The 24,965-nt window shown below is 52.7% G+C and overlaps 2 protein-coding genes across 3 annotated transcripts; both read left to right on the plus strand.

The window, feature by feature from the left end:
• The first annotated feature begins 65 nt into the window (after window positions 1-65).
• TIMM50 (translocase of inner mitochondrial membrane 50) lies at window positions 66-7,896 on the plus strand. 2 transcript variants are annotated; one of them, XM_027079531.1, is made up of 12 exons: window positions 66-984; window positions 1,144-1,269; window positions 1,912-2,074; window positions 2,606-2,637; window positions 2,852-2,873; window positions 4,341-4,399; window positions 4,492-4,611; window positions 5,015-5,119; window positions 5,229-5,327; window positions 6,293-6,449; window positions 6,790-6,896; window positions 7,685-7,894. In XM_027079531.1, exons 1-12 carry the CDS (start codon window positions 877-879, stop codon window positions 7,784-7,786), a joined length of 1,200 nt encoding a protein of 399 aa, XP_026935332.1. In that variant the 5' UTR covers window positions 66-876; the 3' UTR covers window positions 7,787-7,894. The 2 variants fall into 2 exon arrangements, with proteins under 2 accessions (XP_026935332.1, XP_026935331.1); XM_027079530.1 differs by lacking the exon at window positions 1,144-1,269 and having other exon boundaries at window positions 854-984; window positions 7,685-7,896.
• Window positions 7,897-8,012: 116 nt separating this feature from the next.
• Window positions 8,013-20,569, plus strand: DLL3 (delta like canonical Notch ligand 3). The gene is made up of 9 exons (XM_027079529.1): window positions 8,013-12,860; window positions 12,989-13,270; window positions 14,126-14,183; window positions 15,115-15,357; window positions 16,285-16,502; window positions 17,580-17,802; window positions 19,110-19,689; window positions 19,940-20,024; window positions 20,364-20,569. Exons 1-9 carry the CDS (start codon window positions 12,792-12,794, stop codon window positions 20,367-20,369), a joined length of 1,764 nt encoding a protein of 587 aa, XP_026935330.1. The 5' UTR covers window positions 8,013-12,791; the 3' UTR covers window positions 20,370-20,569.
• The last annotated feature ends 4,396 nt before the right edge of the window (window positions 20,570-24,965 follow it).

Genomic DNA, 24,965 nt, shown 5'->3' on the forward strand with positions numbered 1-24,965 from the left:
TTTCTTCACTTTCCTCATTTGATATTCACATGTCTCTTTACAAATGTAATATAAACTGTATTATAAAATAGTTCAAATGTTTAAAAAGGTATGTCAGGAGCACCCATGTCCCCACCACCCAGCATAGGAACCATATGTGTACCGGATAGTAAGGACCCACTCGAGCAGCACACCCAGTCCATTCCCCTCCAGAAGTAACCGCACCCTGAATCCTGTCTTTTCCTGACTTTGTACATTTACTACCTTAGTAAATGTCCCTAAATGTTGTGTGGTGATTTACATGTTTTTAAAGTTTACATAAACAGTATGACTTGTTTTCCTCTCAAAATAATTTGAGGAAGATTCATCGTGGTTCCTGTAGCCTCTAATTCATGGACTTCCTCTTAATACCCCGAGTCCGCCAGATACGGGCAGCTGTTCTTTTGGCTGAACCTCCATGAAACTGGCTGGTTTTCCAGACCCATTTTAAGAAGCTCACGGGAGGAGGGGCAAGAAAGGGTTCGGAGAATGGGAAGGAAGACGGATGAGGCCTCTGGGCCGCACGTGAGTAAGAAGGTGTGTGAAGGTGGCTTTCAGGTTTTAGGACAAATCACGCAGCCACAGGTTCCCTCCGTTAGCGCTTCCGCTTCACCTCGGAGCAGTGGGTGTCCGGCGCCGACCTGGGGCGTGGGCGGTGGAACGCCGTCCGGCGCGAGGGGGGCGTGGTGCCGTCTGTCTCCCAGTCCTAGTTGGAGTGCCCGCGGCAGTGCGCCCGCAGCCCTTTGTCTCTCTCGGGCTCCCGTCCACCCGCCCCTCTCCTGCACCACCCATTGGCCGCGGCCCCGGCCCGGGGCGGGGAGAGAGTGAGGGGGCGGGGTAGCGTGGCGTCAGCGCAAGATGGCGGCCTCAGCGGCGCCGTTCCTGCGATTGCGGAGCGGGCTCCGGCAAGGCGCGCGGGGGCTGTGCGCGAGGCTCGCGACGCCGCCCCCTCGGGCCCCGGACCAGGTGAGCGGGGTGGGGGTGGGGGTGGCCTCCGGGTGCTGGGGCTCCTTCCTGGAGTTCCAGGCGGACCGCCGCCGCCCGGAGGTTCTGGGACGCAGCACGTCAGGGTGCTGAATGGAACACCGCCAGCATTTTGGGTCTCTTCCCCGCTTCCCGGGGTAGGCAGCGCTTGCGTCCCGGGCTAGATGCTTGGGGGCTCAAGTGCGTCCTCTGGACCCCACCTCCTCGACCGCACGTGGGCGCCGGGGGAGGGGAGTCATCTGTTCCCCCATCTCAGTGACTGTTCAGGTAATACTTGAAGGGGAGGATCCGGGGACGCTGGAGTCCCAGCCTGGCCTTGCGGGTATTTCCCCCGCGGTGGTGGTGGTGGTGGTGGTGAGGTAGATGTTCGGGCTTCTGATTTGACCTGCCTCCATCTTGACAGAGACCCAGTCATTCTGACCTCCGGGTCCATTACTTCCGTGCCCTAAGCCGCAGCAAGCGATTGCCCCTCCGGCCCCGCTCCCATTCTCTCCCCCTCCATACCCCGCTACTGTGAGCCCCAGGCGTCCGGAGGACTTAACTCTCCGTCCTATCCCCTTGAGTGTCCTTCATTGTCTTGCTCCAGGAATCCCAGTGTTCAGCTAGGCTCCCTCATCTTATCTCCCTGCCCAGCTTTTTCCGGCTCCAGGCCCTCCAATCTTTTGCTTTTGGGATCCCGGGCACCAGAGCTTGTCAACTCTTGAACCCCTGGGATCCTGGCGCCAGACAGTTTAGTTCTTGACCCTTCTGAGAGACCCAGTCTCCTGCCTGCCCCTCCAGGCACACAACACCTGGAGGCCATGTGGGTGGTTGCTTCCTGGCTCCCAACCTCGATTCTTCTCAGATCAGGGTGCCCAAATCACCCTGACCTTCTTTCTCTCCTCTCTTGGCCAACCTACCCCCTTTCAGTTGCAGGCTACAGAGATTGGGAGCCGAGCAGGCGCTAAGGCCCAGACCCAGGGGCCACAGCAGCAGAGGAACTCGGAGGGTCCCAGCTATGCCAAAAAAGTTGCACTCTGGCTTGCTGGGCTGCTCGGGGCTGGTGGGACCGTGAGCGTCATCTATATTTTTGGTGAGGAACGTACCCTTGCCCACCAGTTTTGTTCTGTTGGCCCGCTATTCTGCTTGGGAACTTCCCCCTCTTTCCCCTAAGGGCTTCACCCGTCTTCATTCCCTGGCTCCTCCCTCAATAGGGCAGCCAACTAGAATTTGGAAATGAGGGAAGTCTCCCTACTGCCTCTCTACTCAACGTTCTACTCTTTCTAGTTGGTTCCTGCACTAAGCTATGGGGGGAGTCAATTGGAAGAGAAGGAAGGATAGGCTGGGCTCACCCCCCTAAGCTACCTCTTCCCTCAGCACCCAAAACTCCAACCGTCCCCCTAGTCCCTTCATTCCTCAGAGACCCAGGAGACTCTGCCCCAGCCCTTCTTGTCTCAGAGGCCCAGGTATCCTGGCTACCAGCCCCTTCCTCTCTCTCAGGAGGCCATGATGTTCTAGCCCGCTTCCCTCAGACCCAGGAGGCTAGGCCCCCTGCCCTTTTCCTTCTGTAAAACCCAGGAGACTGGATCCTCAGTCCTCTCATTCATCACTATCTGCCTTACAGGAAACAACTCTGTGGATGAAAATGGTGCCAAGGTGAGCTGGAGAGAGACCCAGAGCCTTACCAGGGGTCCCATCCTGTGGGTCTCCTCCCATTTGGCCTGTTCAGGCTCTTTCTGGTCTGGGGTGAACCTCTCCCTCCCAGGGACCTTTGCCTACTCTTCCCAGGGCCCTGGAGATTCCTTTTCTGGGTGTGATGGGGTTCTGCCTCTGCCATCCCAAACCCTCCATTTTTCTCTCTACCTCCCAGATTCCCGATGAATTCGACAACGGTGAGTAAACAAGCACAGATTCTGGGGTCCCCTGACCCTCTCTACTGTGCCCTCCCCATTTGGTGCTCCCCCACCCCTCCATTGGGAGGTAGGGGAGTCAGCAGCTGGATGGCTTGGGGGGAGGGGCATACAAAACTCCAGCCCCCTTCCCTGGCCCCTCAGCCCAAGAGCAGATGGTCAGGGACAGATAGATGGGGGAGGGGAATCCTAGGTGGGTGGGAGTGCTTGGGGAGAACTGGGCTTTCTATCGCCAGACACATGACTTCCTGTGCCTTAGATCTGAGCATCTGCAGCCCCTCACCCCCTGCTTTATGACAGCTTCTTTTTTTCCCACCAGGTCCCTACCCCATCCAACTCCTCATTTCCGAAACAATGCCTCCTTCCTTCCTCCCCCTTATGATTAACCAGCTCTTAGGGAGCTTCTGACAAGTTGGATAGTAGAGAGTAGTTGTTAATTTTGTCACATCTGGTCCCTCCCAAGAGAAATATAAAATTGGTAGGTCCAGAAAGCCACTTGTGGTAGGGATGTTTGCAAACTGGCATGTTAGTACATTGATTGTTTTAAACTAGGCAGGTAGGTAAGTATGCTGGTTTAACTGGGCAGATGTAGAATCATACTGGTTTAAACAAGGCAGTATACTGATTTAAGTTGGGCAGGTAAACTTGTAGTTTTAAAGTGTGTGTGTTTATTAGCTTAAGTGGTGTTTCGATATTTTGGTTTCAAAAAGGCAGGCCCACAGACAGTAGTTTAACTGCACTAAAAATATTGTATTGAAGAAGGTAGTCATGTAAGATTTCTGTTTTAAACTGGATTTGGTGTATTCAGTTATCCAAAATTTGTCAGCCTCAGCCATTCTGATGCTATAGATCATGTAATTCTTTGTTGTAGGGGAGTGTCCTATGCATTGTAGGATGTTTAGCAGCATCCTGGGCCTCTATCCACTAGATGCCAGTATTGTGACGGTCAAAAATGTCTCCAGACATCGCAGAATTTTCTGGGAAGCGAGGAACAAAACTGCTTCTAGTTGAGAACCACTAGTTTAAAGTGTATAGATGTGTGTATGTTTATTGTGGCTTAACTAGATTTCACATACTTGATTAAAGTGGGCACATCTAGAAACCTAGAGGTTCAAAATGGACTAAACATACTGGCATGATGTCAGCAGATTTATTTATATGTATGTGGGATTTAAGTGGGCAGATGTATAAGTATTCTGTTTTATATCTGGGGTGGTGTGTGGATATAAGTATTCAGATTAAAACTTGACAGGTGAATAAAAACATTTGTTCATACCTGGCAGTTAGATATGTCATTGCTTTTTATCTTTGTACTCGGAAATGAGCTGTTTCAAACCAGGTGGGTATGTAGACCTGTTTGTATCTGGTAGATAAATAAACCCCTGGTTTGTCCAGGAGGTTGAGCAGTGGCTTATCTTGGAATCCATTTGTGCCCTGGTGTTCTCCTAGATCCAATTCTGGTACAGCAGTTGCGCCGGACATACAAATATTTCAAAGATTATAGACAGGTGAGCAGGAGCCCTGGGCCCAGTCCCTATCCCTTCACCCCCAGCCTCCTGCCTCCTTGTCTGAGTGCCCCCATTACATCTCTCTTTCACAGATGATCATCGAGCCCACCAGCCCCTGCCTTCTCCCAGACCCTCTGCGGGAGCCGTACTACCAACCACCATACACACTGGTCTTGGAGCTCACTGGTGTCCTCTTGCACCCTGAGTGGTCGGTGTGTCCTGGGGAAGGCAGCGGGTTAGGGACACCAGACAGGGCTGGGTGGCCGGCTTATGATGATGTGGTTAAGAGCATAGACTCTGGAGGCCCCAGTTCCACTCTGTGATCCAGGGGAAGAGGTATCACCCCTCATTGCCTTGCTTCCCTCAACTGTGCTACTCCGCAGCCCGGAGGTAGTTGTAAGTGTGCCTTGGCACACAGTAAGTGCCATAGGGGAGTCACGTCCTCCATACTCCTGGGCCCTCAGCCACAGCCATGTGCTCCTGCACCCCTCCAAGAGCCACAGAGATGGAGAGAGCATTCTGGTTCCGGGAATCCCCCGAGACTGGGTCTTTGTCCTCTTGGGGCTACAGGGACCTCTGGGTCTCAGTGTTTCACTGTTCTCACTGCCTTTCCAGCTGGCCACTGGCTGGAGGTTTAAGAAGCGTCCAGGCATCGAGACCTTATTCCAGCAGCTCGCCCCTTTGTATGAAATCGTCATCTTTACATCAGAGACTGGCATGGTGAGGCCCCCGGGGCAGGGGCGGGATGGTCGATGTGGCAGGAGGTGAGGGAGAGCTGCAGGGCCAAGGCTCAGCCTGACCTTGTTCTCCCCCCGACCCCACCCCCCAGACTGCCTTTCCACTCATCGACAGCGTGGACCCCCACGGCTTCATCTCCTACCGCCTGTTCCGGGACGCCACGAGATACATGGATGGGCACCACGTTAAGGTGCCATGTGGGGGCCATGGTGGGGCTCTGGGATTTGGGGGAGGGCTGGCACTTCCCAAAGGAAAGAGGACCTAGCTCTGACCCCAGCCTCAATCTGTTTCTGGTTGAGAAGCAACCGGCTGCTTCTGGTTCTGCCCCAGGTCTGAATCTGGTAGGACACTAGCCTGACGCCAGCCTGGGCTGGGCCTCTACGCCCTTTTCTCTGTCCCAGAATCTGGGAGTGGGAGCAGGGGAAAATGGGATCTCTCCAAAGAAAACAGTTGGGAGTACGGGGTAGGGACATGACATTTGGAGTGGATTTTTGTCTCTGGCTGAGTGTCTCTGGGACTATGTAATTATAATAGTTTAAATGAGACTGTGTTGGAATTTGACTTGGGGTCTGTTGCTGTGACCAATGATATATCCAGGGGTCCAGGAGTCTGTGGGGCTGTGAATGGGCCTCTTTGTGGGTCTTTGTCCAGGTATCCATGGGTCTTGGTGTCTGTTGGGTTTCTCCCTGTGTCTTGGTTCTGGGGGTCTGTGTAGTTTTTCAGGGTTCGGAAGGACATGGGCTGTGATTGAGGGTCTTGAAGGGTCTGTCTGGGTGCCTGTCTCTGTGTGACTTCCTGTGTGTGGCTGTGGGTCAGTCAGCACCTCTGTCTGTGAGAAGTTTACAAACGTGCAGCTTGTCACAATCACCTGGGGCAGTGATTAAATACACAAGTGCCACCTCCCTCCCCAGGGAGCCCCCAAGCCAGCCTGCCTGAGCACCGGGCCCGGGCCTAGGATCTGTGTGACTAGCTCCTCTGCTCCCTGCTACGTTTGATGTCTTCATCCCAGCCTGGTCTTCGGGAGGCCGTGTCGTGATGATCCCAGTGTGTGATACCAAGTGCATGTGTAGTCTGTCCACCTCTCTCTCCCTCTGGGGGTTCCTGGTGGGAAGGGAAGGAGCACAGGCCTTGACCTGACCTGTCATCCACTTCCAGGACATTTCGTGTCTGAATCGGGATCCAGCCCGCGTAGTAGTCGTGGACTGCAAGAAGGAAGCCTTCCGCCTACAGCCCTACAACGGTGTCGCCCTGCGGCCCTGGAATGGCAACTCCGATGACCGGGTCTTATTGGACCTATCTGCCTTCCTGAAGAGTAAGGCTGACCCCTGACCTCCTGGCCTCTGACCCTGGAGCCTTTGACATTCAAGAGGAGTGATAAGATGCTTGATTCTGGCTTGTTTTTTATATGAAACCAGGGACTTGCGATGCAGGAGATCCATGAGCATCTTGCAGTCTTTAGAAGCTTCTTAGAATGTTTGGGATGCTTCTCTGAAATGTTTAGGGGATGCCTGGGAATATTCAGGGGAATCCCTTTTAGAATGCTGAGAAATGTTCCACGTAGCTCTGACCCCACCCCGGTCTGACCTTTACCCTTGCGGGCCCTGCCTCCCTCTGACCGTCAGCTGGCTGACCCCCACCTGCTATCCCCACAGCCATTGCTCTGAATGGTGTGGAGGATGTCCGAACTGTGCTGGAGCACTACGCCCTGGAGGAAGACCCACTGGAGGCTTTCAAGCAGCGGCAAAGCCGGCTGGAGCAGGTGAGTCCTCAGCTTCCCAGCGTGGATGGGGGGTGTCACCGTCAGTTCCCCAGGCTCTTGAAGGCGGAGCCCTGGAGCAGCTTGTCTCCACTCTGGCTGTGTGACCTTGAGCAACTGCCTTCTCTTTCACACCACCCGTCCCAGGGGGCCCTTTAATGAGGGGCGAATTGATTCTGCAGCCTGCGCTGAGCACAGGAGGCAGGAAACGCTAAGCATTTGAGATAGGTCCAGAGGCCTTGATGGTCTGGGGGTCCTCGTATTTTGTGGGGTGGGGGTTTGGATCAGGTCTGGGAAGAGGGATCCTTGGACACTTGGCCCAAGGGTTTGGGCAAGGAGTTCTGATGACCTGTGATCCTCTAATTTTTAAGTGGGGATAAGAACATGAATTGAGTCTGAGAAAGAGATTCTGAGGAGTCTAGGCTGAGGATGATCGAGTTTGGGGTTGTGTTCCTGGCTAGAGCTCCTGAGTACCCAAAGGAGGAATCCCTGGAGATTTGGGCCTGGGGTCCCTCAGCATCCAGACAGGGGTCTTAGGGCTCAAGACTGGGCACTGGGGGCTTAGGGAGTAACATGTTGTAGTCCAGTGTAGGGCCTGGGTTAGGTTCCCAGGGTTCAGGGGACAGGCCCCCTGGGATTTGAGTCTGGGCTTCTGTGGCTCAAAGCTGGCTTTTGCCAGTGTCTGAACTGGGTCCTTAGGTTCTGGGTGCATCCTGTGTCTGGGCTGGGCAAAGGTTTAAGGAAGGTGGCCCCTGGGCTGACTCTCCCACTCTGTCTGCCCCCAACTCCAGGAGGAGCAGCAGCGCCTGGCTGAGCTCTCCAAATCCAGCAAGCAGAACCTCTTCTTTGGCTCCCTTACCAGCCGCTTGTGGCCTCGCTCCAAACAGCCCTGACCTCTGGGCCTCCTCAAACTCAGTGCCTGGGTTCTGGGCCCCAGGCCCAGTGCTCCCAGACCACGGCTTGGCCAACCACATGTCCAATAAAGTTCATCCCAGACGCCACACTGCTGTGTCCAGAGAGTGTCCAGATGGGGGCATCAGGGTGCAGTGTGGGACTCTTCGGGGGTCGTCCCACAGCGGCTGATCGGCTGCTGAGCAGCAAGGGCGCTCTGGGGGGTGATGGTTGGTTTTAACTCTGGCCTGGGAATCCGAAAACCTGTGTAGGGCCCTGCCCTAGCCGTGTCTTCCCATGTGCCACGTGGTCTGTGAAAGTGCATCTCCCTCTTTGGCCCCAGATTCCCTATGGAAAAGAGAAGAGAGGACGGCACTGTGGGTTGAAATACAGGTAGCCGCCAGGCTGCTGTGTAAATGTGTGAAGTGTGGGCGCATGGGGCTTCAGTGGACCAGAGGCTGCCCCGCCCCATCTCACGAGGGCAGCTGCTGCTCAGCTCTGCCAACCATGGCCCTGTGGGAAGGTGGGCCTAGAGTTGCTTGATCTTCTGGTTTTTCAGTAGAAGCCAGGAAAGGGGTTGTTATATTAAATCTCCCAATTTAAAAATGTTGGCTCCTAACTAAAACAGACTGTAGCAGCACTCTGCAGTGGAGCTTTCCGCGATGTGTACCCCGTGTCATGTATCTCCACTGTCCGGTAGAGCAGCCAGTGGCCTCATGGGGCCATTGAGTACTTGAGATGTGGCAAGGGTAACTGAGGGATGAGATTTTTAATTTTGTTTCATTTTAATTAAATAGCCGCGTGTGACTACTGGCTCCTGCAATGGACAGCACATTTGGGTATTACCTAGGAGTGTTGAGTTCCAGACTGGTTGTTATTGGCCGCGCAGCAGCGCAGCATATGGGATCTTAGTTCCCTGACCAGGGATCAAAGCCTGCTGCAGTGGAAACACGGAGTCTTAACCACTGGACCGCCAGAGAAGTCCCTCCAGACTTTTATAAACCCAAATCCAAGTTCGGATCCAAGCTCTATGCCACGTCCTGACTTGTGTGATCACAAGCAAATGAGCAAGTTACTTCCCCTCTCGGTGCCTCAGTTTCCACGTCTGTGAAATAATAGTCCCTACCTCATAGGCTAGGCTTGAAGGCTCAGTGAGGTCCCCCAGGTAGGCACTCAGATGGTAGCTGTATGCACCTTGGGAGCACCTTTCTGCCTCCCTTGCCTCATCTCTAAAATGGGGGCGATGATAATACCCATTGTAATAGAGTGGCTGCGAGGAGTAAATGGGACAGCTCATGCGCAGGCTGCATGTATATTCAGTGGGGCTTATTGTTACCAGGCCATGCTGGTTCTTCCCAGACTGAAATGTCCTGTACCATTTTGGCAGTTGCCTGCCCCCCGGCTGTCTCAGCCTCTCCTGCTCTAGCCAGCATTTAGTGCTTGTACCAGTTAGATACTTTTAAAAACCCTTCCCTGGTATTTGTGAAAAGAATTAAAATGTATTTGAAACTGTGTGGGCCAGATTGAACTTGAACTCTAGATTTTTAAGCAAGGCTCACAGATGTCTACAAATAAGTAACATTTGCAGCCCTCTACCCCCACCCTGAGGTGTACCATTTGTAATCCAGGAGAGAGTTTCCTCGATATCCTCAGGATTCCCTAGCTTGAGAGCATCTGCAGGATTGAGGGAGGGCCTGTGTTTCCTTTGCAGGTGGCTTTGAGTGTTATAAACTCCTAACTGAAAGCAAGGTATTTGGGGAACATGATCCTGGGGAGAGGGTTTGTGGACGGAGGGAGCCACTGCAAGTGAGTGCTCGCCGACCACAGGGGGTGACCCATGGGACCTTCTGAGAAGCTTTTGAAATGTGACTCAGATCTGTCCATCCACGGGGCATGAAAGGAGGAAGTACGTTTGTCCATTGGCCCGTGGCCCTGGGGGTTAAGGTTAGTACTCTGGGTGGCACATGCTTCAGTGTCCAGTGGGTTCCTCCAAGGCCTCTCCCCGACATTGATGCTGGTTCAGGGATGGTGCTGTCTGTCAGGTCACACCTGCTTAAAGCTGGATGGGAGGAGAAGGTTTGACTTGTGCCAGGTGGCCTCTGAGACGCTGCTTACGTGACATGGCGTAGGATGTTTATATCAAATGCTCGGTGCTAGGGCTGCATTAGGGCGTCATCCAGTGGGCAGGATTGGGCCAGTGTTGAGGCATATCCCAGCAGGGGCTGAATTCCCAGGTTGCACGCCACTTGCAAGCCCTGTGACCCTGGGCAAGGTCTCAAGCATCTCAGTTTACTCATTCATAAGAGGTTAATAATAGTACTTCTCATTTGCTTACTCAACAAATATATCCTAAGTACTGACTGCCAGCCCTCATTTTAGGCACAAGGGTGTACTGGTGAACAAACTAGAGGAAAAGCTCTAGAAAAAAAGGAGCTGATGTTCTCATGGAGGAGACAGAAAGTGGTCAGATATTTCTTGGGGTAAAATAAATGCATACAGGAAAGCATGGTAAGGAGATAGAGTGGTTTGGGAACAGGAGTGCTGTTTTAGATTGAATGGGACAGTCAGAGAAGGCCTCTTGGGAGGGTGTATTTGAGCAGAGACCAGAATGAAATGAGGCAAACCATGGGGATATCTGGGTGTGCCAGGCATGGTCACCCCAGGGCCTTTGCACTTCCTATGCCCTCTGCCAGGAATGTTTTTTCCCCAGGATCCATATAGCTCACTCCCTCCCCTCCTTCAGGTCTTTGCAGATGTCACCTCAGCATAGCCTTCTGTGGGCTCTAAGGTGGGCACATAAGGAAAAGTCCTAGATAGCCAAAAAGATGCTTGGAAATCCCTTAAAGTACACGTACAGACTTGAGAGAATTCACAGGAAACACTATCGTGCCTGGCAGAAACCCTCAATAAACGCTGGCTATTTTTACAATCTTCAAAAATTTTGAGCTATCTCAGACGTGGAAATTGTTACCTCCCCAGTTATTATCCACGGCAGGAATTTGCCTTCTCCCACAGCTTCTAATAACTGTCCAGATCTCATTTGAATAGTTCCTGTAATGGGAGGCTCACTCCTTTACCTACCCCAGTACAGGCCCTAATTTGCCTCCCATTAACTGGGGTCCACAAGGTCTGGCTCTGTGCTTTGGGGCCACAGAACCTGTTTGAGTAGGGGGATGTGGAGGGAGGGCCTTAAATGTCAACCTTAGAATTTCAGAAGCTGGGAGGCACTGGGGAGCCATGGAAGAGTCTATGTAGGAGAGGGACATGGTCAGATTTGTGCTTAGAAAGACCTCATAGGCCAGAGTGGTTGGGGCTGGGATAGAGGAGTCCCCAGGGGCTGTGGGAACTCAGAAGAGGTGCCTGACCCCCTTGGGGGGTGTTAGGGAAGGCCTCCTATAGGAGGTGAAGTCTGGTAACAATTTAAAAAGAAGGAAGTGGAAAGAATATATCAAGTAGAAGAAAAACCTGTGCAAAGGAACCTGGGATGTTCTGCACAATTGACCATAGCCCTCCCCTGTTCAAAACCCTTCCATGACTCCCGTCCTCAGGATTATGACAAAACTGTTTAGATTGAGTTCTTTCATTCATTAAAAATGACTGAGCACTTACTGTATGCCTGGCTCTACTGGGCTGTGCTTTATTGAGCACCTTCTCCAAAAGAAAAATATGTACGTATATAATTGAACCTGTATCTCCCCCTATAATTATTAGCTTCTAAGTGTTAAATTTTTTTCTTCTGGAAAAAAAAAAGTTTACTCCATCTAAAGGGCTTTGCTCAGCACCTGGCAGAGTAAATGATTGGGACCGGAGGGCTGGAACATCTGCTCTAACTGGCTTTCCTTGCGGTGGTCCTGGAATACTAAGGAGCTTCTGGAGGGCGCCGGGTGCCCCCGCCCCCCATTCATCCTGGAGTGAGGGAGCGGGCCCCTGATCTGTGAGGACCGAATTTCCTGCCCATTTGCTGCTCACACCTTCCGGAGGCCAAACGGGCAGCCCAGCTGCGGCCCAAAGGGGGAGGGGCGCGGCCGCCCAGCAGATGGCAGCATTTACATACAGCTGGGAGCCCCCTCTGAGGCGGGGGCTGCTCGCCCTAGCGTCTGGTGCATCCGTGATGCGGGTTTGGGGAGGGTGGCTTTGTTTTGGGGAGGGGAAACACACTCGAGCATGCGCGCGTGCTCACACACACACACACACACACACACACACACACACACGGGTCCACAAAGAACACTGGATCTTCATCGTATCCACACAGGGCTACACTCATGGACCTCCCACACCCAGCCTCCTTCACACACAAACCCTCAGCCATTCACAACCTTGCACAGACCTTACCACACACACAAACACACACAGCCACCTAGAGGCACCTGCACAGACCACAAAGTCACAGGTTCCTATGACTACACACAGTGGCCCAGGAGCTAACACATTTTTGTACACCTGAACAGAGAAGCATCTACACAGCCACAGAATCTCAAAAGTCACACAACCATGAAATCATGTACATCTCCATTCTCCCATGCAGGTGTGTGTGTGCGTGTATACACACACACACACACACACACACACACACAGAATCTTAGAATTATTTACAACCTCACAAAGAGGCTTAACCATATACAATTTCAAGCACACGTGGAGCCACACAATCTGACCTAGACACACAATCACAGTCATGTACACCCTCCAGTAGCTCTGGCTCACACACCACACACAGAGTTTTAAAATCATATCCAACCTCACACACAAGCTTAACCCCCCACCCCACCCCACCCTATCCTCAGCCACACAAATCATGCCCACAACCGCATATAAGATGTACACTCACTGCATTGCCTGTGGCCACGACACAGTCTCACGGCTGCTCCAGCACGCTCTCCTTCCCCTGCGACCTCCTCCCCTAGGGTCCCCTGGAGCCGGCGGCTGCCCGAAGGGGCGGAGCTGTCCTCTCAGATATAAGGCTCCGGAGCCAGCAGCTGCAGCTCCCAAGACCTCCGGAAGGCCATGGTCTCCCTGCAGATGCCCCAGCTCCTCTCCCCGACGGTGATCCTGGCGCTCTTTTTCCTTCCCCAGGTCGGAGCCCGAGTGGAAAGGGTGGATGGGAGGGTGTGCGACCCGGGGGTCTTGGGGAGGGGGGCGCGGGGCGGATGAGACGTCTGGGTCCCCGTAGTCCCCTCACCCTGTACCCCTTTCCGCCCCAGACACGGCCGGCCGGCGTCTTCGAGCTGCAGATCCACTCTTTTGGGCCGGGACCAGGCCCGGGCGCCCCGCGGTCCCCCTGCAAGGCCGGGGACACCTGCCGCCTCTTCTTCAGGGTTTGCCTGAAGCCAGGGATCTCCGAGGAGGCCGCCGAGTCTCCGTGCACCCTGGGCGCGGCGCTGAGTGCGCGCGGACCGGTCTACACTGCGCAGCCCGGAGCGCCAGCGCCTGACTTGCCGCTGCCAGACGGCCTCATACGCGTGCCCTTCCGGGACGCCTGGCCGGTGAGACCCAGCCCCGGGGCACGCTCGTGCTGGGGGCCTTACCCAAACCTCGACTGCCATCTGCCCTCCAACTTCCAAGACTCTGCCCCCTGGGGACCCCAAATTCCCAGTAACTCCATCATCTGGAATCTCACATTCTCAGACCCATAAACCCTACTCATAAACCCAAATTTTCTGATTCCGAATTTCCCTCTAGGGAATCCCAGATCACAGCCTTGCATGCCTGGAACCCTGAATTCCCAGAACCCCAAACTCACCTTCTAGAAATCCTCAATTCACAGGACCCTACCCCTGTTCCTTGGGGATCCTTAAACACTGGTATCCTCATCTTTGTCCCCAAATTTCCTTGCACCTAGGGAGACTTTCACACTCTGTCTTGGGGACCCCCAATATCTTCTCACCTTATCTCTTCTCAGACCTTCCAGTTGGGGCCTGTATCCATGACTTTTTCACCTCCAAAATCCTACTTCCCATCCCACAACCCCAAAAGCATAAAGGTGAACAGAATTGTTTTTGAATTCTAGATGCTTATGCTTTTGGGCAAGTGACTTTCCCTTTTCCAGCCTCAGTATCCTCATCTGTAAAATGGGATCATCATGGTACATTACAGTGGTCCCTTTTGAGAGATTCAACCAGGTATCTTGAGTATAGTGCTTACCACATAGTAAGTGCTCAATAAAGAGAGCCAAAACAGTCATTCCTTGCCTGGGCCAGCCTCTGGGAATTGTCCCTTGCCTGTCTGGTCCCTGGAATGGTCATCACTCTTTACCTCTTAAAATCTGGGCTTCATTGAGTACCTACCTGCCCTGACCACTGTCTTCATTCTTCCCTCTCCACCTTCCTCCACCCAACCAGGGCACCTTCTCTCTCATCATTGAAACCTGGAGAGAGGAGTTAGGAGAACAGATTGGAGGTGAGTATCTTCAATTCTGGGATTTCAGTGTAGAGTGTGGGAGAGCCAGGGAGTTGGGGCCCGATGTGAGGTCCAGGAGGGTGACATGGGGCTGTCTGTAGGGTGGGGCATTCATGGGATTGCTGGACCCATGATGTCATCACAGCTCCCGGAGTGTGGTGCTGGGTGTTGACAGCCCCAGGGCTCTTGGCATGTCGACACAGAAATGTCCTGATACCAGGCAAAGCGGGGTGGGGGCAGGGAGAGGCGGGAAGAAGCTCTCTTACTATCTTGGAGTCGAAGCAGCAGCGTTTCACAGTCCTGCTCTGTCACCATCTGATTTTGAGAACCCAGGGTACAATATGAGTTACTTTCTGGTTCTTGTAGGCAAAGCTCTGTCACCTTGTCCATACAGAGGGCCTCAGGACCCCTTTGGGACGTTGCAGTTTCACCAGAGAGGTTTCAGGGAGGGATATGGGATGATCTTAACCTTAATTCGAGGGGGACTTTGATGCTATATAAGGCCCAGAGGGGGGGGGTTCTGTCACCATTTTGATATAGGAAAATCCTGAGACACAATTTGGGGGTGTTTTTGACCTCACTTCAAAGACCTGTCATTGCCCTTTGGCCATATTAGGGATATCATATGTCCCAGGGTGTTAGGGGTCTCATAGCTACTTTAATATACAAAGATTCTGGGGCAAAATATAGGGGCACTTCGGCTTCTCTGGGAGAACTGTTATCATCATGATGGTCATAGGGTTCGCGTCATCGAAGATCCCAGGGCGCATTAGGGGAGTTTGCAGCCTTGCTAAGTAACTGCCATTCTCAGGACTCAAAAGGGGTGTTTTGGCTTCTTAAGATGGGAAGGGAGAGTGCGAGCCTGCGCGCTCCGTCTCCATCCCGAGACCGCGGCGGGCCGCAGCCTAGCACATCTCCCTTCTCACCTCAGGGCCCGCTTGGAGCCTGCTGGCGCGCGTGGCGGGCCGGCGTCGCCTGTCGGCCGGGAGCCCGTGGGCCTGGGACGTGCAGCGCGCAGGCGCCTGGGAGCTGCGCTTCTCCTACCGCGCGCGCTGCGAGCCGCCGGCCGTTGGGGCCGCGTGCGCGCGCCTCTGCCGCTCGCGCGGCGCCCCCTCGCGGTGTGGCCCGGAACTGCGCCCCTGCCCGCAGATTGAGGACAAATGCGAGGCACCGCGTGAGTCCTGCGTTCAACCCCACCCCATCCCGTCACGGCCCCTCCGGCTCCTTTCACAACCTAGTTACCCTCTTCAGGGAACTGGGGACCCGAGAACCCCTCGCCAGCTTCACTTATGGTCTTCAGCCTGCTCCCATGATCCAGCTACCACTTTCTGGGAAGCTAAGGACCCTAGACTTCTCTCCAGCCCTGCCTGGGCACTCCAGCCCCCTTCCCTCTTCCCAGCACACTTGTCTCCCCAAATAAGAACCGCACACCCATTTCCCGCCCTTGTACCCCCAGTTCCTCCCCTAATCCATACCCATACCCCTTTCCAGATGCTCGGACCCCAAAGCTCTTCTAATTCTGGCGCCCTGCCTACCCCCACTCAGGAGCTTTGGAAGCTCCTCCCATCCCCCGCAGGGGTTCCACCATCCTCCCTCCCTGTGATTACACTCTAGACCCCACTGCGTTCTAAAGCTTGGGGTCCCCCAACCCACCCTAGATATCCCAATGTCTGAGCCCCACTGAATCCCCTAGGACCCCCAGGCTTATCCAGATCCTCCCAGACCTCCCCTAATCCAAGGCCCTCCCATTTCCCCTGAAAGGCCAAGGGTCCCTCCTCAATCCTCTTCCTTCATTCTCCTCTCTCCAAGCTCAGACCTGGGAACCTCCACTCCATTTTCCTTCCAAGAGCACAGACTCTGGAACTCATTGGTCTGGGTTCAGATCCTAGCTGTGCCACTTCCTAGCTGGGTAAATCACCGTGCCTCTCAGGGCCTCAGTTTCCCTGTCTGTAAACTGGGAGTCGCAATACCATCTAGCCCATTGGGTTGACAGTCACAAAGATGAAACAAGTGATGCCCGGAAAGTGCTCAGAAATTTCTCTGATTTCCTATCCTCCCTTCATCAATATTCCTCTTCCCTCTGCCTCTCCTTCCCCCATAGCAGCATGTCGAGCAGGCTGCAGCCCAGAGCACGGCTTCTGTGAGCAGCCCGATGAATGTCGATGCCTGGAGGGCTGGACTGGGCCCCTCTGCACAATCCCTGTCTCCACCAGCAGCTGCCTCAGCCCCAGGGGCCCATCCTCTGCTACCACTGGATGCCTCGTACCCGGGCCTGGGCCCTGTGATGGGAATCCGTGTGCCAACGGAGGCAGCTGTAGTGTCAGTATCACACACACCCCCACCCCCCGATCCTGGGTAATACTTTTCCCAGGGAGTCCCCTGTCTGGGGCTCCATGAGACAACAGCCTTGCGGGGGGGGGGGGGGGGTGGGACAGCTATCAGGGAGGGCTTCCTGGAGGTGTCCAGACTGCATCTGGGGCCTTGAAGTAGGATGACATGTTCGGGAGAGCAGCCCCAGTGGGTGGCACCTAAAGGTGTAGATGTGGGAATGATGAGGGATCCTATCGGGCCACAAACTGCCCCGCCTATGGGGTAGAGAACAAGTCAGAGCTCAAGGTAGGGGTGGTGGGGCCGAGTGGGTTGAGGATTAGGAAAGGGCGGGCATCAGAGAAGGCTTCTGAAGATGGACCTGGGCTGGGCCTTCTGAAGTAAGCCCCATTTGGCAGACAGGAGGCGACTGGAGAAGCTAGACCGGACGAGTGGCCTGGGGGAAGCGAAGGTGTGGTGGTGGGAGTGAGCCTGGGATGAAGCAGAGCCTGGTGTGGGCCACCTGGACACTGCCACCACGGGACAGTGAGAAACACTCAGCGTTCAAGTTAGGGGGAGGGCCTGAGAAGGGGAGATCCAGGGAAGGCTCCATGGAGGAGGTGGGCTTAGAGCTGAGACCTGGAATTAGGCCTGGGCCATGAGGACAGCATCGGGGAGGGCAAACAGGGCGGGCAACATTTGGCAGCAAAGGTGTAGAGGTGGGAACGGGATCTCTCCGGGCCTCCAGAGCCTCCCCTCTGTGGGGTTGGATGTGCAGACCCAGAAACGTGGAACAGAGAGTTTGTCTCGGCCTCAGGGACTTCCTCGGTGAGGCCCCTACACCCTAGGAGGTGGGACTAGACCAGGAGCAGCCCCCCAGTGGTCAAGACTGAGGAAGGGGGGACTTCCCTGGCGGTCCAGTGGTTAAGACTCCATGCTTTCACCGCAGGAGGCATGGGTTCAATCTCTGGTCAGGGAACTAAAATCCGTCATGCCGCACTGGGCGGCCAAAAAAAAAGAAAAAAGACTAAGGACAGGGATGGGATTTCTAAGGAGATACTGATCCAAAGTCCTCTTGCCTGTGCTCAGGAGACCCCGGGGTCCTTCGAATGCACCTGTCCCCGTGGGTTCTACGGGTTGCGGTGTGAGGTGAGCGGGGTGACATGTGCGGATGGACCTTGCTTCAACGGCGGCTTGTGTGTGGGAGGTGCGGACCCCGACTCTGCCTACATCTGCCGTTGCCCGCCCGGTTTCCAAGGCTCCAATTGTGAGAAGAGGGTAGACCGGTGCAGCCTGCAGCCATGCCGGAATGGTGAGGTGGGGAGCACAGAGCGGTGAGGGTGGGGAGTGGGGGTCCCTGCATGGTCAGTGGGCAAGAGCAGGGCTTGGCTCACACAGTCCCGGGTGGGGATCCTGACTTTGCCTCCTCTCGGTCTGCGGCTGGGCTCCCCTCTGCCCAGCCTCAGTTTGTTCTTCTGTAAAATGGGCGAGGTGACATTCCTATCTCATAACTATTTATTGAGCATCTACTGTGTGCCAGGCCCTGTTCCGGGGATACAGTAGGGAATGAGATGAAAACCCCCACCCTCACAGAGCTGATGGAGCAGAGAGACAATAAAGAAGATCAATGAGTAAATATAGGAGGTTTTGTGGTGATAAAAACTAAGAATAGGGAATCCCCTGGTGGTTAGGACTCTGTGGTTCCACTGCAGGGGGCATGGGTTCAATCCCTGGTCGGGGAGCTAAGATCCCAAAAGCCGTGAGGTGCCGCCAAAAATAAAACAAACAAACAAAAAAAATGAAAAAAAAAAAAAAAGCCAGAAGGGGGATGAGAAGTAGTGTGTATGGGGTGGCAGGTTGACATTTTAGCTAGAGTGGGTAAGGAAGACCATGCTGCAGGTAGGGAGGCAGCCGTGGGGGGATATGAGGGAAGAGTATGTTCCAGGCAGAGGGATGAACAAGTGCAAAGACCCTGAGGTAGGAATATGCCTGGTGTGTTCAGCATCGCAGGGAAGCCAGTGTGGTTGGAGCAGAGGGAGTGAGGGTAGGCTGGTGAGAGATGAGGTCAGGGAGGTGACTGGGACAGATCCTGTAGGGCTTCATGGGTTATGGGGAGGATTCTGGTGTTACCCTGAGATGGAGCCAGAGGAGGGTTGGGATGGAGGAAGAATCGGATGGCTTTCTGGAGGAGGGGACACCTGAGCACAGACCTGGAGGATGAGCTCGAGAAGACAACAGGTGAAAAGAATGAGAGAAAAGGAGGAAGGGAAAAGGGAGAAGAAGGCACGGGCAAAGGCCAGGTGGTTCAAACCCGTCGTTCCAGAACTGTTGAACTATTTCAGTACGGTTAAAGCCGAGAGAAAAACAGAAAGAGACCCAGAGAATCAAAGAGGTGTGAGGCCGAGTTAATCCAAGACTTCACCGGGGGAAAAGAGGCGGGTCGGTTTTACAGGCAAACTCCCAGAGGCTGGCCCTAGAGTTAGACGGTAGAGGGGCGCCCAGAGAAAAAATGAGGGCGGGGATCACCGAGCTGAGAAGAAATCGCGGGCAGGCTTCGAGCGGCGGGCCTGGGGGACTCCCCTCAATCGAGCCGCGCCCCTGACGCCCTCTTCCCCACAGGCGGGCTCTGCCTGGATCTGGGCCACGCCCTGCGCTGCCGCTGCCGCGCGGGCTTCGCGGGGCCACGCTGCGAACACGACCTGGATGACTGCGCCAGCCGCGCCTGCGCCAACGGCGGCACCTGCCTGGAGGGCGGCGGCGCGCGCCGCTGCTCCTGCGCGCTGGGCTTCGGTGGCCGCGACTGCCGCGAGCGCGCCGACCCATGCGCCGCGCGCCCCTGCGCCCACGGCGGGCGCTGCTACGCGCATTTCTCCGGTCTCGTCTGCGCCTGCGCGCCCGGCTACATGGGCGCGCGGTGCGAGTTCCCGGTTCACCCCGACGGCGCAGGCGCGTTGCCCGTGGCTCCGCCGGGTCTGAGGTCGGGGGACCCGCAGCGTTTCCTTTTGCCACCGGCTTTGGGACTGCTGGTGGCCGCGGGCTTGGCCGGCTCTGCGCTCTTGCTGGTCCACGTGCGACGCCGTGGCCCTGGCCGGGATACTGGATCTCGCTTGCTGGCGGGGACACCGGAGCCATCGGTCCACGCGCTCCCTGATGCACTCAACAACATGAGGACGCGGGAAGGTGCCGGGGATGGCCCGAGGTGAGGGGCTTGGCCGCAGACGTAAGCCTTGTCCCTCTCGGCTTCTTGCATCAATCTCCGTAGTGCAATTGGCCTGATTCCCTGATGGGCCTTCCTTGATTGGTCCCTTTCTCTTATCCCAGCTCCAACCTTTTTCTGGTTGGGTCGTTTCACAATTCCTCTGGTTGGCTTTGGGTTCCCTTCCTTGGTGGGTGGGAAAACAAGATATGAGAATTTAAAGTGTCTGGATCTTACTCTTTTCCTCCCGCAGCCCGTCCTCAGATTGGAATCGCCCTGAAGATGGAGACGCTCGTTCGGTTTACGTCATATCTGCTCCTTGTATCTATGCTCGGGAGGTAGTTACCCACCTTTCCCCACCCTGCGCACGTTGGGCATGTTGGGCAGAGGCAGCTCCTGCTTTTCCTGTAGCTCTCCTTTATCTGTAAAATGAAGAGGGTAGTGTCTCTGGAAGGTCCTCTGCCCATTTTTCAGTTTTGACTTAATTTAGTTCTATCTTGCATGCCTTTTGCTATCGTTTTGAGCTACTTGGCATCTTCTCTTTGGATGACCTTTGGGCCTCAAGAGGTCACAGTGGGGAGCCTCAGCCAGAGCTTCTCCACTGATTTCCACTCACTGGGGAGAGGGAGGGGAGGTGGAGGGGCAGACCTTTCTAATGCTTCCTACTTTGTTTCTAGGCCTGAGCTGCCCCTTCTCCATCAGCACCTGGGGACAGAACATGGATATTTTTGTATTCTCTGCTTCAGACACTTTGGAGTTCAAGCTGGAAGAGGTGAAGGGGAGGGTTTTACCATTGGACGTTGTACATAATGGTTATTTATATCCTATCTTTTCCTTTCCCCATCTCTCCAGAGACATCTATAAAGGCTCTTAGTTTGATCAGCTTTGACTCATCAAGTTGTGTGCTTTGTATGTGGTTTTGGGGCTGAGGGGAGAGATTTTGTCTCCTGAGAAGAATAATAGGACTCTACTGCAGGGGTCAGAAACAACTCAAAGTAGTTTAAATAAACAAGAGAATTTATTAGTTTATAAAAGTGAAAATCCTGTGGCAGGTGTAGCTTTAGCAGGGGTGGATTCAGGGGCTCAGTGTTTTCCTCCAGTTGTCTCTAGGATGACTTCATATGTAGACAGGCTTTCATTGGCCCTGGCTTGTCACATGGCCTTGCTCAAACTAGGGGCCAGGCAGTATGGCTTATTTTGATTGGCCAGGCTTGGCCGTCTGTCTAGTGCGTGGCAGGGATTAAGGTCAGCCTGTCCAAACCACATGGAATATGTGGGCAAAGGAGTGTCCCTTTCTGTATCAAAAATCAGCATTTGTTACTAGATATAAGTACTGTACCTGGCAGGCAAACGGACAGAACCAGTCAGTGAGAGCAGAAAGTAACTATTTTACAGGGGAATGGGAGGCTCAGAGAGTGGAGTAACCGCTGCAGCTCCTTCCTGATGAGATGGAACAAATCTAGGTAAGATCTAGCAGAGAGGGGTAAGCTTCCTAAATTTGGGGACTAGCCTAAGACAGTTCATCACACATCTAATACTGCTTCTACCACTGAAAATATAAAAAGCCTGCATCAGCCAATTTCTGCCAATCCTCCTTCCCCATATTTTCTAGTGGGGAGTAGGCTGGAACAGTGCCCAAGCACTTGTGGAAATGAGCAAAATCATAGGAACTGAAGATGAGAGAACAGAGAAAAGTAACAAATGGAATATAGCAACAAATGAACAAATGAAGGAGTCCTTTTATTAGAACATCAGCCAAGGGATCCACATATTTTAATTCAGTCAACAATACCATATATTGAATAAATACTTATACATACAAATTCTCCTTTCAAGTTTCGCTATATTGAATTTCTGTGTCATGAGATTTAACTGTACCATTAAGGAATATGGACATTGAAACAAAAGCGTACTATCAAATGATATTTAAATTGAGATTAAAGGCAGACATCAACACCAGCCCATTGTTCCTTCAAAGACAACGCGATATTCAGAGGCCGAGTCTTTGCTGCCTTGAACAAATTATACCACCTGCCGAGAGAGCAGAACTCAATTTAAAAGCAAAGATGGGAAACTGTTACATTCATCACGTATTTTTTTAAAAATTTATTTATTTTATGTATTTATTTTTAGCTGCGTTGGGTCCTCGTTGCTGCGTGTGGGCTTTCTCTAGTTGCGGTGAGCGTGGGCTACTCTTCATTGCGGTGCACGGGCTTCTCATTGTGGTGGCTTGTCTCGTTGCAGAGCAGGGCTGTAGGTGCGCGGGCTTCAGTAGTTGCGGCATGTGGGCTCAGTAATTGTGGCTCACGGGCTCTAGAGCGCAGGCTCAGTAGCAGTGGTGCACGGGCTTAGTCGCTCTGCGGCATGTGGGATCTTCCCGGACCAGGGGTCGAACTCGTGTTCCCTGCATTGGCAGGTGGATTCTTAACCACTGCGCCACCAGGGAAGTCCCTTCATCGTGTATTTTTGATCAGTGACTGCATGCAAGCTGAAGGCAGGCAGCTGAATCCCATGGATTCCCCCCTTTGATGCACTTCTGGTGTCAAGGATGCCTCACCTATCTCAGAGTCTTGGCACCATCACTGTACATGTCGGTGAGTCATCACAGGAACAGTACTGGCTGGATTATCAAAGAGTGATGACCAGAGTCCTCTGATTCACCACCACAAGGGAAGAGTCCCACACCCAAGTCTGGAGGCCCTTTAAAGTGCAGGCTCTGTTCTATCGCTTTGTCTCATAGGCTGCTGCAGGCTCAGCCTAAGGTCGTAGCCTCTGGGGCAAGGAAGACTATCTCAGATGATCAGAGCTTGCAGGGAAGAGAAAGTTATTCTCTGGTCCAAATCCTTCAGTTTAAAGGTGAAAGGAAGCAGGGCCCCAGAGGAGTAAGGTGGAAGGCATTGCACACCAAGGAGAAACTTGTCATTTTTTTTTCTCTTTTGACAGAGCTTTAAATCTTTAAATCAGGCATACACTTATTGCATTTAGCACAATGGCAGTAGCAAATAAAGCAACCTAAATGATCACTCCAAAAAAGCACAAACCAAGACAAAAAACCAAAAAGCCTACAAATGCACGGAAATAAGACTGCTTTGGTTCAGACCTGGTTCTGCCATGTATTCAGACAAGTCACTTTACCTCTCGGTGCCTTAATTTCCTTATCTGTAAAATGAAACTAGTAGTAGAATCTGCTTCACAAGTTTGTGAGTATTAAATGAGTTAATAAGTACAAAGCATTTTACAACAGAGGCTGGCATGCAATAGATGCTCAGTAAATATTACTTCTCAATATGCTATAAGAGGAAAGCCCATTTGAAGTTCATTTCACAGAGGGGCAAAGTGAAGCCCAGAGAGGGGGAGACGCTTGCCTAGAATCGCACAGAAAATTCAGTGTCTTTCTTGATCTTCCTGGTTTCGGGACCCAGGCCCAAGGTTTAGCACAGGAGGGGCTCTCAGGGGTTGGGAAGCACAGTGGACTTCTGTTTGAAACCCTTCCATTAATCTGAATAAGGTCTGTACCTGACCTAATAGTATTGGACTGGACTTCCCTGGTGGTCCAGCAGTTAAGAATTCACTTGTCAGTGCAGGGGACATGGGTTTGATCCCTGGTCCGAGAAGATCCCACATGCCTTAGGGCAACTAAGCCTGTGTGCCACAACTACTGAGCCATACGCCGCAACTAGAGAAAGCCCGCGCGCAGCAATGAAGACCCAGCACAGCCAAAAATAAATAAATAAATTGAGAAGTTAAAAAATATGTTTATTAATTGATTATAAAATAAAATCTGCATTTTCAAGGAGAAAAGTCCTTTCCAGAGGTTTAGCAGATATGCTCTTAAATCTGATTGGCCATACTGGGGTCAAATGTCCATCTCAGGCCAATCAGTCCCTAGCAAATAGGAATGGATTGCCAAGCTCAGAGCAGCAATGCTCAAATTGTTTGGTCTCAGGCCCACCTACACTTGTAAAAGTTATTGATCGTCCCAAACAGCTTTTGTTTATGTGTATTCATCTACTGTTATTCATATCTTAGGAATTAAAACTGAGAAATCCTAAAACCAATTTAAAACAATAAGCCCATTACATGTTAACATAAATAATATTTTTTATGAAAATATAATCATTTCCCCAAAAAAATAATTCAGTGAGAAAAGTGACATTGTTTTACATTTTTTGCAAATCTTGGAGCATTTAGTCCCTTTATATTTAAGGTAATTAATTAATTATTTTTATTTTATTGCCGTACGCGGGCCTCTCACTGTTGTGGCCTCTCCCGTTGCGGAGCACAGGCTCCGGATGCACAGGCTCCGGATGTACAGGCTCAGCGGCCATGGCTCACGGGCCCAGCCGCTCCGCGGCATGTGGGATCTTCCTGGACCGGGGCACGAACCTGTGTCCCCTGCATCGGCAGGCGGACTCTCAACCACTGCGCCACCAGGGAAGCACTACTTTTTTTTTTTTTTTTTTTTTTTTAATATGTAATTAATTAATTAATTTTTGGCTGCACTGGGTCTTCACCGCTGCACGCGGGCTTTCTCTAGCTGCGGCGAGCGGGGGCTACTCTTCGTTGTGGTGCACGGGCTCTAGGCGCGCAGGCTTCAGTAGTTGTGGCGCACGGGCTTAGTTGCTCCGCGGCATGCGGGACCCTCCCAGACCAGGGCTGGAACCCGTGTCCCCTGCACCGGCAGGCGGATTCCCAACCACTGTGCCACCAGGGAAGTCCCACAATTACTGTTTTTTGACATCATATTTTACATCTAATTGTTTTGTGTATGCCTTAACTGCTTATTGTAGATACAGATTGTGCATACAGATTGTGGATACAGATTTTACTACTTTTGTCTTTTAACCTCCCTACTAGCTTTGTGTGTGGATGATTTCCCACCTTTGCTGTATGTTTGACTTCGCCAGTGAGCCTTTTCTTTCCGTAGTATTCTTTTTTCTAGTTGTGGCCTTTTTTTTTTTTCGCTTAGAGAAGTTCCTTTAACATTTGTTGTGAAGCTGGTTTGATGGTGCTGAATTCTTTTAGCTTTTGCCTGTCTGTAAAGCTTTTGATTTCTCCATCAAATCTGAATGTGAGCCTTGCTGGGTTTCCTCATTTAAAAAATCTTATTTCTCTTTCCTCTTCTACTTGTATCACAGAGTTCTATCTTCAAGCTTGCTAGTTCTCTTTTCCATATAGTGTGCTCTATTTCCAGTGCTTTCTAATGCATTCTTCATCTCGTTTATTTTGCTCTTCCGCTCCAGAATTTCTGTTTGATTCTTCTTTAGAATTTCAATCTC

Source organism: Aethalodelphis obliquidens, unplaced genomic scaffold, assembly GCF_003676395.1.
Source record: "Aethalodelphis obliquidens isolate GAN/ISIS:26980383/991018 unplaced genomic scaffold, ASM367639v1 scaffold43, whole genome shotgun sequence".
NCBI lineage: Eukaryota > Metazoa > Chordata > Mammalia > Artiodactyla > Delphinidae > Aethalodelphis > Aethalodelphis obliquidens.